At 34.1% G+C, this 13,290-nt stretch overlaps 1 protein-coding gene across 1 annotated transcript; it reads right to left on the bottom strand.

Annotated features, from left to right (window-relative positions):
• Window positions 1–7,935: 7,935 nt before the first annotated feature.
• Window positions 7,936–8,553, bottom strand: LOC137734424 (uncharacterized). Its single transcript, XM_068473698.1, has one exon. The coding sequence runs from the start codon at window positions 8,551–8,553 to the stop codon at window positions 7,936–7,938; it is 618 nt and encodes a 205-aa protein (XP_068329799.1).
• Between the last annotated feature and the right edge of the window lie 4,737 nt (window positions 8,554–13,290).

The raw sequence follows: 13,290 nt of genomic DNA, 5'->3' as shown, positions 1-13,290 counted from the left end.
AATTAAATTTTCTGGTTCATGACATTTACACTGGTCACGATGATCACCATGCTTCCCAAAGATGTTAAGACTATAAGAGTGATTGAGTATTTGGCATACAGTGACATATTGAAAGTATAAAATCTAACGACCACATGTTACACACCATTAAATTTTTATTGTTTGCCGTTAGATTTGAGCATCCATCGCACATGAGAAAATATCCATTGCACATGAGAAAATATGTTGAAAATATGAATCCCGGTTAGGTAAGAACGGAATACGCTTACAAATAGTTAAACTACTTTTTATATTGCTTATTGCTTATTGATTTTTATAGTGTAACCTCAATTTCTTTTATAGTATAAGTTGCTTCTTCAATTTGTGAATGCCGCACTTGCATATATTAAGCTTGAAATTTCATCCCATGTGAAAATATATTGAGGGTATAAGTCTTACATGGAAAAGAGAATTTGTTGTTGTAAATAATTGAGCTCATATATTCAATTGATTTTACAGTGAAACCTCTAACACTATTGCAATAGTATCATTTATCCAATGAGGTTTGACTACAACACTTAGGCCTGGTTTAGTACTGAGATGATTCTAAAAAAAGCTGATATCAAAAAAAGCTACGAGCTGTTTTTATGTTTGGTAAACATTCAACTTTAGCTTTTTTTCACAGTTTTGGATGAAAAAAGCCAAAAACAAGAAGCTGCAAAACTTAGCTTTGAAAAACCGGCATTTTTTCATATCTGTTTTACATAAAAGTTTACCAAACACTATAATACTGCTTTTTTTTTTCAAAAGCACTTTTACAAAAAAATTTATCAAACACTCTACTATTTTATTTCACAGCTGCTTATTCTCACAGCACAGCAGAAACAATTTTTTTTCAAAACACAGTAATACCAAACTAGCCTTAGTACAATCACATTTGACAGTCAAATACTGTAACGACATCCAAGAACTATTATGACCATAAAAACACAATTATACCACATATTTGTAAGTATTATAGCTAGACCCTAAAAATTTCTAATCATCTTGTCGATAAGTGCTGTCTAAAAAGTAAATAGCAGTGGCCTCGCACTTATTCGTAAAAAGTTAAAAAAGGAAGAGCGTAATAAGAACACCTATTGAGATCTTTTACAGGTTCAACAAAGATTGTTACAAGACCTTAATCTCAGAATCTTTTTGACATAGTTTGAACATTAAAAAGGAGCAACTAATAAAGGTCTCAAACTTTTCGCAGACAAAAAAAAAAAAAAAAAAATTAAGTCTGAAACTCAAATTACTTGATACATCATTACCCATTAATTTGACAAGGAGGATAGTCGGTAGGACCTGCAAATCCAACCACATATGGAAAGGAAAACAAGATGCCACCAATACAAAAAACAAACATCACATTCACACAAGTCTCAGATTCTCAGATTGACGCTTCACTTCCAAAACTACTTGAGACTGTCAAACCTCTTCACCAAGGAACAAACCGGTTAGATTTGTGTTCGATAACAACGACCCTCTCAGCAATTCCACACCCTAATTCACAACAAAAACAAAACCAAAACATTAATTAACAAATAATTCATAAAGCTCAGAGAAATATAAAAGGAGAAAATGAGGAAACCCTAATTCTAAACCCAGACCTCTTGCCGGCCAAGGTGAACCACCACCACATCAAGCTTACCAACATCCTTTACACCGGACTTGATCAGCACGTCAAGGATGGAAACTGTAGACAAAGGCTTTACTTCCAGATCATCCATGACCATGTACGTGAAGTCCCTCACATACCCTTCCTCCACACAAGGGTGCAGTAGCAAGATATTCTTGTCGAGATTCGGGAGAGTGTATTTCGGGCTCAAGTTTTCGAGGCTGCCGTAAATTTTATCTAGACACCGAACCATGCCGTGCCCGGACAGCAACTTAATGACGGCGCCATCGCTCAGAGAGAGGAGGCCGAATAGAAGATCGACAAAGTCTTTGCCGGCTTCTGCGAACAAAACTTTCTTACGGTTTGTGTCGATGAAGAGCTGGATGCTCACACTGAAATTGGAAGTTGCCATTGACGAGGGGTTGTACGATGACGATTGATTACCCTCGTTTTGCTTAAGTTTTCTTATTTTGTTGTGCCCAAGGTGGGATGTGATTGATAGAAAATATCACGGAGAAAAATGAAAAAGTAATAACCCTTTGTGGGTACCGATCACTGTACTGTAATGATGCAGTACTGTATTGATGTTCATCAGATGAGAATTTGTAGTCCAATTAGAATTGGAGGCAGATTGTATGCCCTTGTGTTTGAATGTCATTTTCATCTTCTTTTATTTGTACGATCACAGTTATGTTACGTTAATATTTTATATTATTATTATTTTTTATCTTATTATCTATATAAAAAAATTAATAAAAAAATATTGAACCGACTTAACTGTGACCGCATAAAATAGAAGATGATGAGAAAGATACCCAAACAGGAGAGCAAACAACCTGTCTCTATTAGAATTTGATAAAATTTTAGTAGATTTTAAAATTAAGAAGTAGTCAATTATAATTTTTAAATATTTTTTTTTTAATTTGAAAGAAATTAGGTGTAGTTAAATTTAAATTTAAATTTTTTTGAAAGAAATACATTTAGAGGGTGTATGCAATTTGGGGCTTATGAGAGATTTTAATAGAGATATAAATTCATAGATTTTTATAGAATTTAATGAATCTAATTGATTTATGTAAAATTTTGATTAAATTTCTTGGAAATTTCATGGGGATACGTGATATTTGTTCGATGTTTAAAATACCCTACAAAATCTCTTGAATTCTCTCTAATTTCTCAATTTTCAAGTTCTTTAAAATCAAATTCTAATTGCATACATCTAAAATGTTATAAAATTCTAATTAAATACGCTCGGATTTCTAAAGATTTTAATAAACTATTTTAAAATCCTGATTGAATACACATTAAATATTTTAAAGAATTATTTAAAATCCTTATTGAATATACTTAAATTCATTAAAAAAATTAAAATATCTCAAAATCGTAATTAAATACACCCCCTTACATTCATAAGTAGTAAATTAAGATTTTGATTTCTCTTCACGTCCCATAAGCTTAGGCGCAAAAGAGCTTGCCTACCTCTTCGTCTTCTTTTACATCCGTACCTTCGGAACATATCTTGTCGTCCTCTTCGACTTTATCTTCTTCACCCTAACCTTCGTCAGGTTTGAAGTCCTGGATTTTTCCCTTTCATAACTTGAAAGAAAAAGATTTCCAAAACCCTAAGGGGACGTTTGTTTGCCCTCACTAAGTTGGACTGGACTGAACTGGACTAGCTATTAGTCCAATACTGTGTTTGTTCCATGCTAGGACTAACATTAATGAGACTAAAGGGGACTAGCATGGACAAAACCCTTCACTAAGAGGTCTTAGCGAGACCCCCCAATAACCATGGAACTAGCTAAGACTATCCTCTCTTTCTTGTCCTCGTCATGCTTAATGACCACTCCCGACAGACTCCTCGTCATCTCCGGTCACCTAGATCAATCATTAACTTTCAGACTCTCTTTCAGATCCATTTCACAACCAAGTTTCATATAAAATATACCAAATTGAAGCTGAGAGTGACAAGATTACGATTTTACCTGAATCAAGGTCAAAAATGTGGTCGAATGTGGCCGAAAAATGGCCTAGAAGTCTCGGCATGTTTGGGCTTCTTCAAATCCATGACAGATTCGAGCATTCAAAGCTAAGATCTTGATCTAGGGATGGTGATGAATTTTTTGGCGGTGCTAACTTCATCCAATTTAACGATGGTTGGCTGGAAAACACATTGGGAAACCTGCAACTCGTCGGGAAAATTGGAGCCGTGAGGTTCCATTCGAACAACGCATAGCTAGAGAGGGAGGGAAGACAGAGAAATAAAGACTGGAATCAATAAGGAGTTTGACCAGGAATGAGAAAAAGACATGAATTGAGAGGTCTAAGAGAAAAAAAAGAGGGAGAGGGTGGGATGATGAGAGAAGAGGAAAAGAGTGGGACGGAAATGGTAGGAAAATATGAAGAAAAAGATAAGATCATAATAAAATATTAATAATTTATATATTAAATAATATAATATTAGAATTTGTTATTATCCAATTTCTTAGTTCAATACTGCACCAAACGCTTCACTAAGTTAGTCCAGTTTAGTTTAGTCTAAGCCAGTCCAACTTAATCCTTGAAACTAATTCAGTCCGAGATAGTCCGGCGTAACAAACGCCCCCTAATTCCTAAACCTGTTCTATAATATGCAATTAATATGACATGAAAAATTTCAATAGTAAAGTGGATTCAGATTTATCCTGTCATCATTTTACTTTATATGTTTTATTTCTGGAGAAGAAATCTGAAGGAGATAATCACAGAAAATGGCGGTAGACTTCACCGCTGTTAAGTCCAATTAAGTCAAAAGTCTACGATCTGAGAACACAGACCTACTCGTGGATCACGGCCTCTGATGTCAAAAGTAGAGACTGTATGACTGATGGAAGATCTCCTCAATTTGCAGTGAAATGATGTTTTCGTTACGTATATGTTTACTCATTGGACACGAAACGATCATTGATAAATGTTACCAGGAACCAACCTTCTCGTTTATAGATTTTCAGTTCTCTTTTTCATATAACAATTTGGTGCGGAATACTATTGTTTTTTTTTATTTTGCATTCAAATTCCATGTAAGGTTAAAATTTACGAATTTTGATTCACACTTTAAATTTCTTATTTTACATTTCAAATTATTTATATTTAAAAAGAAAAATACACTTATGAGGAATATAGAACAAGATTTTTGAAATTTTAATAACATTTTCTTAAAATTTTTGACCAAATTTTTATTAAGACCCACTGTTAACACTTTATTCTTTTTTCTGTACCTATTTCCTCTCACTTGATGAATATTGTACTTGAACTAAAAATAAAAATAATGTTGCAAAATGATTAAAATCGTCTCTCTTTTTTTTTTTTTAACAAAATGGTCTACTTTTTAGATCACTTATTAAATATTATTATAAAAAATAAAGTGTACCAAAATTATTTAGTCATATAGTGATTTTCAATAAATAGAAAACACATTTGATTTTGACAATGTTAATCGAATAATTCTAATTTGGTTAACTTTTATGAACGTGGATTTAAAGCGTGATATAAAAAAAAGATAGTTCACATCATAAAATAATATTATAGAATAAAAAAAGAAATATCTAAAAGATTCAAGTGAAAAAATATTAGTATTTTCATGCATATAAATTTGGAGAAATATTGAATAAAGAACCTAAATTAAAGACAAAATGAAAATGAATAATACGGGAACAGGAACTATATAATCAAACTCCTTTTCGAATACATATAATTTTTTTTAGTTCAATTAAATCATTACAGCAGATTTAATACTTCTATTATCCTCTCACGTTCCTTTATTTTTATTTATCAGATTTAATAAATTATTAAAAAATATGCGTATAAGCACCGGATGGTACAAAGTACACCTATCCTGTAGACATTTATTATTTTCTTAGGACACGTTCAGTCAAAAATGAATTAATGTTAAATAATAGAAAATTTTAACGAAAATGATATTTTTACTTTAAAAAATCATTCGTTATACTATTTACTTACAACATTTTTTTGTTTTTTTAATTAAAACTTATAATTTTCAAGTTCTTTTCATTATTGTTCCGTAAATAATTTCCCATACCCTTATTTTTGGATTTGGATCCTACCCAGATCCAAATTGTGGGAATTTTAAGAATCATTATATCTTAAATCAATCGTGTACCATGCCATTAGAAATCATTTAATTTTTTTTATTTAAAATTAAACACAAATAATACCTGAAGAAAACTAACTGCACAATATATGATGAACAATGAATCCCCACAAAGTGAATTCAGAGAGGATCCTGTTCCCTTACTTTTGTTTCTTTTTTGATAGGATTTGCTATTTATTTGTGGAAGAGGAACCTCTCCAGATCCACGTTGTGGAGATCCTAAACATTCCTACATTCTAATCATTCATCGTATATCGTATGATCAGTTTTCGTCAGGTACAATTTTATTTAATTTTAAATTAAAAAATCAAATAATTTATGATCATACGATGCACAATAAATGACTAAAACGTGAGGATCCCTAAGATCCTCACAATTTGGATCCCGATGAAATCCAAATTCTTTATTTGTTGGGCATGGCAGAGGGTGTAATTCGAAGGAGTTGGATTGTCTGCCCTCCCATTTTCATACTCCTCATGCCCTCCTGTTTGTGTGGTCACGGTTAAGCCACGTCAACATTTTACATTCTTATTACTTTTTGTTTTATTATTTCTATAAAAAAATTAATATAAAATGTTGACATGGCTTAACCGTGATCACATATCACAGGAGGGCAAACAATCCACCCCTGTAATTCCAAAGGGACAGGGATCTCCATATCCCTTCTCCCTAATCCATCAAATCAAGAAATCCGTGCAATTGAAATTTGATCCAACTGCTACAAACATGAGCTCATTTTAAAAGTTATATTAACTTTAGCCGTTTGATCAATTTTTAATGATACAAATTTTCTAATTTGGTGGATTAGAAGGAAATGATTTGAAGATGATCCCTTTCCATTCTAAAAGAGATTACATTTAGTACTACTTTTGTGCCAACTAATCACAAGCCTTTTATCATAAAAGAGGTAAAAATATTGTCTACAAAATGTGATATGTGACATTTATAAAATACAAAAAAAAAAAAAAAAAAAAAAACCCTTGCATGTGCAATGAGTGATCAAGGGAACAAAAGAATGCAGTTTACTTGCTGCACAAGAACGGAAAGGGATTTCCTCTGGATCCCTTCCTCATAATTCACTAAATCAGTAAATCTCTGCCATTGAAATTTGATCCAACAACTATAAACAGAAATCCATTTTAAAAGTTAAAATAACTTCGTTAGATCAAATTTAAATGACACGTTTGGTGACTTAAGAGGAAGGGATCCAAAGAGGATCCCTTTCCCACAAGAACAATGACTAAGAGACGTAAAAACTAAAACTAGCTAGGGTTAATTTGTATTAAAGGCATGATTACAAAACTCGAAATTTAGTTTATCTTGTCAATTAACGTATTAACGTATTTCTTTCTTTGATTTCAAAACTAAAACAAATTCTACCATTCAGTGCTACAGTCTATAAACAAAACTCGAAATATAGTTTATCTTGTCAATTAATGTATTAACATATTTCTTTCTTTGATTTCAAAACTAAAACAAATTCTACCTTTCAGTGCTACAGTCTATAAATATTCCTCTTCACTTGTGAGTAAGAGATCTTAGGTTCGAATCTCGTGAATGACGAATTCGATACCAAATTAAATTGCTCATTGTGTGGCTTAGTCAAACTCCCCACTAAGACCCCTTAGTGTAAAATATATCGTTGTACTAATAAATAAATAAATAAACTGAAACAAATTCTTTGTTGGTTTTGTTGTTGATGAGGGCTTTTACAACCGATTTCTTGTTTATATTTGACCCCTTCCCTATTTCAGTTAGAAGATTCCAACTTCATTAACAAAGATGTAAAAAACCAGTAGCGATAAAGTCCAAAAAGATCGTTGATGATATGCAAATTAACCCATGAGTGCAATTACATATATCTAGATTCAAAGTAACAATGCAGGAAAACAAATTAACTCAAAATCAACTTCAAAAGCAATCTTCAGTTCATACTTCCGGCGAAAAGCCAAATTTTCATGCCACTTTCTTACCCAGAAAAACATTGGTGAGAACGTAGTTTGACTGGAGAGACGCCTTCAACAGACTTATACCCTACGAAAAGAAACACAACATTGATCATTTTTTATTGGCATACTAAAAATATCCAGATTTGTTATTTAATAAATTGATATCACAAAGTTGATAGAAATTTTTGTTGGAAGTGTCAAACCTCTTGCATGCCAAGATGAACCACCTTCTCTTCAAGGTCCCCAACCTCCTTAACATTGAACTTGCTCAGCACTGTAATACCTGAAATGGTAGACATGGGCTTCACTTCCAAGTTATCCATTACCATGTATGTGACAAGACCTTTCACACAACCACCACCCTCTCCGGAGGAACTTCCAGAAGTAACCTGCGGGGCTACATGAGGCACTTCTGTAGACATAGCGGATTTGCACGAGGGACAAATGGCTTGAGAATCATCAGCTACATAACGGTGATTGTTGCGACACATGTAGACCTTTCTAGTTGCTTCATCGCCGGCCAACAAGTGAAGGACATCAGCACCGCCAATCGCTGGCTTGGGTTTCAGCAGAGTGTCCTTGTCAAGATTGGGTTGCATGTATGCGTCACTCAGAGTCTCAACACTCTCGTAGAGTTTCCCTAAGCTACCAACCATGCCATGCTTGGCTAGGAGCCTAATCACAGTCCCTAAAGGCAAAGATAGAAGAGTGAAAAGAAAATCCACAAAGTCTTTGCCTGCTTCGGCAAACAAAACCTTGTGACGCTTTGAATCAACTAGGAGTTTCAAACTAACAGTTGAATCGGAGTTAGCCATTTTCACATATGCAGTGAGGAGGGCAACAGACTCTAACAAGGTATATATACTAAGAAGAGGAGAATTGTAAACGTTTGGAAGTTATGTAAAAACATCAAGGGAACCGGAACAGACGGGTAATTTACGATTAACTAGGGTTTGGGAAATTAACAACACTGTTTCATTAGGTTCATGCGTTGGTTTTAGCTGGCGTGCGTCTCGATCTCAGCACTCGCTGCAAGTCCCCATTTACAATTAACGTATGATCTTATTCCCAAAACAGACATGATAACTTTTAATTAACTCCAATTAATTATCATCTGATGACTATCACAAATACATAGAGGACCTGTGTCAACCTCTCCAACACGGTATAGTTTTGGCAACTAGTAACATCTTCCTCCACTCACTGATACAGTATGTCAAACTCCAAACCTACTAGTGCGTTTGAAGCTTCTGATCGACAGAAAGGGCCAGTGGGCCACAAGGTTTTGTTCGCGGAAGCGAGCAAAGAATAAGCCAATAATTATCGAAGGACTCTAATCACCTTTTGTCTTTACCCGTTGGAACTGCGATTAGGCTTCTGTGACCTGTCAAACGAGGACATGGTTGGTTGATTGGCAAACTTAACCAAAGTAGCTTTTAGTGAGACTTACTTGCAACCCAATCTATATATGTGGTATATTTGACGAGTATTTGTTATCACGTTTCCAAAAACAATATTTGGCATCATCAGAAGATTGCTATTATGATGTGGTGTTGCTATAGCTACATAGTCCCCATTTAGGTCTGTCATTTTCTACTATAAAAACCGAAACGATCGACCAATACTCACCAAAAATTTTTGCTTCGGTAACCCGACATTTACTTCATAAAATCAAAACATCTGACGAAAAATACCGAAAAAATGGGATCCGTATGACTAATACCGAAACCAACCAGAATATTTTACCCAATTCAAATATACTAAAAAAAATTTGAATCTACCAATTTATATTGAAACATATCACTGATACACAGAGGTTGAGTTTCATAAAATTAATACACATAGTCAAATAAAAACTGATTGTTCTACTAAATATTTATTGTTGACCCTAAAGGCTAAGTATTTAAGAGCTAACTATGTCTTTTCTAGTGAATGCGGGTGTGCCAACTCGCGACCGAGCTCGGTCGGCGAGTAAGATAGATGTGATAGTGGTGTCGTGCTGCTGACTTTTGTGTTCGAGCGATCACGACCGACCTTTGGTTTCTAGAACCTGAAGACAAGGTTGTTAGATCGAAGTTCAATAAAGTTTTGGCTTTCAATGTGCCAAACACTTGAGTAACTTGATTAACTAAAACAATTGTTAGGGTGATTGAAGTTGCTCTAAATTATTCGAAACATTTACGTAAAATTTTCTTACTATACAAAAATGTTAGGTCAGTTCTGGACAATTGGATTCGCATCGTCACATAATATGTTGGAGAATCATGTGCAACCCTAAATGTAAACCCACGCTTCTAGCTTAACTAGTCCAATTAAGGACACTCATTTTATTTAAGGTGTTTAAATCAAAGTAAAGAAACCTCACAAAAACACCATTGCTAATTTGCTATAGCAACAATAATCTCATATGTTTATGTCTTCTTTTTACCAAGAAACACATTGGTGAGAACAGTGTTGGACTCCCACGATGCCTTCAAAAGCTTCAATCCCTAAAAATACAACAAAAAAGAGGTAGGCGCATGTAAACTTATCAGCATATAGTAGCCGCCGAATGTAATCATTTACAAAAGAATAAAATATGACATGACTAAAGAAAAGTAGTTGATAGGAAGGAAAAAAAAAAAAAACTAAAAAAAAGTGAAGAGAAAGAAATGGGTGATGCTAGAGACACTGTCCAATTGAATTTTATTTTGTATAACACATAATATAGCGGTATATTGATTTTCTTTTTAAAATTTAAAAAATAAATCCAACTATTAACCGTTACATCATATAATCTGCAAATATAGTCTAAAATCATATAAGTCACAACACCCTTCACATACCCTCCCTCACCGGACAACGTTGTTGCTGCATTAGTACTAGTACGTGCTTGCGGAGCAACATAAGTCACAGGGTGGAAATGGCTCTATAATTACAAAAAACCCCATGTGAGCACTGTGGACATGTTGTTCAGACACATGACAAATACAGCGATTGCAACCGGTACAAATGTAGAACTGTTTTGGATTACAGTCATTGCTGCTGGTCAGTTAAATGAAAGATATTAGCACCAGCAACTGTGCCATTGGGTTTGAGAAGGGCGTCATTATCAAAATTGGGTTGCAAGTATGTACCACAAAGATTTTCAACACTCTCACAAAGTTGGCCCAAGCAACCAACCATGTCATTCTTCGAGAGAAGCCTAATGACAGTGGCAACAGGCAAAGACAAGAGAGTGAAAAGAAAATCTACAACTTTCTTCGTCGCTTCAGCAAACAGAACCTTGTGACCCTTTGTATCGACCAAAAGCTTCAAACCCACACTGGTGGTTGCCATTGATGCAATATAAGGACGGTAGAGGAGGATATATAAAGGCATGCGATATACTTTCTAAGCCTCAGACAGACCCATCAATTTATAGGCTTTGGAATTAAACCATTTCAACTTCAAGCTGATGCATGCACGGCTTTTTCAAAACGAAACGGTTACGATGGCGGAGTGTTAATTAATAAATGACTCATTTGATTTGATCAGAAGATTCAGAACTGAAGGACCTCGATTATGGACAAGAAGGCACAGGGTTACCAGAACTATTTGTTTTCAAAGCTTGACGTTCATTCTCAAAATCACACTAGAAAATTGAGATTCCATCAAAAACTAATTGCAATATAGGGAGTAGTGATGAGTCAATATTATATAATATATTTTACCCTAATCTTAGTATAATTTGGTAATTATTTTTGTAGAATTTTGATACTTTGCTTTATATTTTCAATACAGGACGTTCAACTTCCTCTAGAGTAAAATATGATCAAACGAACGAATTTTGAAGTGATTCAAATTGGAGGACGTTTGTGTGTTTCTTGGCTTGTTTGTGTCAAAATTTTGGATTTTTCTACCAAACGGTTATTTTCTGAAGATTAAATAAAGGAGCAGTGTGTGTTGCTGGAAAGTGACATTTCTGGGTTTGAATTGCGTTTTTGGGGCCCAAGATGACCTTAGATGGGTTCGTAGCCTTCTGGAGAAGTGTTCAGAATAGTCCAAGCTTCAAATCCAGCTGTGTTGGGCCAGTTTTGGAGCTGATTTGGATCCAGAACGTGGCTGTACAGATTTCTAGGCGAATTTACCAAATCAATTTAGGATTATGTTTCCTATTTTATTTCAATTTATTTAGTTTCCTAGTCTTATTTGAAGACCTTTCATTAGGAGGATTTTAATTAGAGTATAAATAAGCCTTTTGGAAAACTTAGGGTTTCTTTCTACAGACACATGATTTGAGAAGAGGGATTTGGCTAAAGCTTTAGAGATTTTCAGACTTTATTCTACAAGGTGTTTTCATTCTTTTTCTAGTTTAATATAATTCTTTTAATTTTAATTATGAGTATGCGCAGCTAATTTTCTTTTGTTAGGCGAAACCTTGAGCTTTAGCATGAATATGTAGTTTTTATTTAATTGCTTATGATATTATGCATGCATACTTTGAATTATTAATCATTGCTTGAAACTGTCTTTGTGTCTTAATGATTCACAACCATTAGCATGTTTAGATAAGTAATTAGACGCAATTCAGTCAGAATGCCACCAAGGAATTGGGTATTGCTTCTTGTGATTGATAGTTGTAATTTCACCTAGGGCGAATGCCATGTCGTAGGGGTTGCATGGTTTTTCAAAAGGTTTTTACAAAGCATAATGAGTCATGCATGTTTATATTTGATCTGAATGCCACAAACGGATTGCATGTTTGATATATGTTCTAACTTGAATGCCACAAGTAGAATATTCATAAGGAAAACCTAACCTTCAAAGTTGCATGAGTGTTTCATAAGTAATTAGTACATCTACATAGGATTGTTAAGGGGATGGCGGAACTCTAGTGTTTTTCCAAATTTGTTTCTCAAAACCTTTTCTCTTTGATTTGTTTCTTTTCTAATTGGTTATTAGTTGCTTTCCCTAAATTACTTTTATTAAAATTCGTTTTTATTACTTTTACATTCAAAATCTATTTTTTTCAATCTTTACTTTCAAATAGTTAACTAAGATTAGGGTTTTTGATAAATTGTTTTAAATAATCCCTGCGGAAAACGATCTTGATTGAGCCGTTTATACTACAACTACCATGTTCTCTTGCAAGTATTTTTAAGTGTTTTTATCCCTACTTTTGCACGTGGTAAAATCTCTATCAACTAGCTCAACTACTTATAAGCACATGCAAGGTCCCTCTTCTCCCTGACGTGGACTTGATACTCTCAACAAAAGAAACTAGACTTTTGCTTGTTCACCTCCCCGTTTTATGATAGATGTGTGAAGTTCAGAAGGAAGCAAACTGGAAAGCTTTTTTTTTTAATTTTTGTTAACGACTCCATATACCATATACTAATGGCTCCATACCATACAAGTTCAAAGTCCAAATTTCTCATTGATGCAGCTTTGTCTTCTGCTGAGTCCGAAAAGGGCTCGACATATTGTCCTACAAGACATACTACAATTTGTCCACCTTGTGTTTTCTGGTACTTGTTTCTGTAGAGCCTAGAGACAGTAGCATGTGCTAGGAGAAGGTTTACATGGAATTG

The sequence above is a fragment of the Pyrus communis genome, chromosome 5 (genome assembly GCF_963583255.1).
Source record: "Pyrus communis chromosome 5, drPyrComm1.1, whole genome shotgun sequence".
In the NCBI taxonomy this organism is placed as follows: domain Eukaryota; kingdom Viridiplantae; phylum Streptophyta; class Magnoliopsida; order Rosales; family Rosaceae; genus Pyrus; species Pyrus communis.
The sequence above is the reverse complement of the archived record's forward strand: the minus strand, read 5'-3'. Positions and strand labels throughout refer to the sequence as shown.

Excerpts from the sequence above, each read along its gene's own strand:
- LOC137734424 (XM_068473698.1), bottom strand. The coding sequence starts at position 8,553 with ATGGCTAACTCCGATTCAACTGTTAGTTTGAAACTCCTAGTTGATTCA.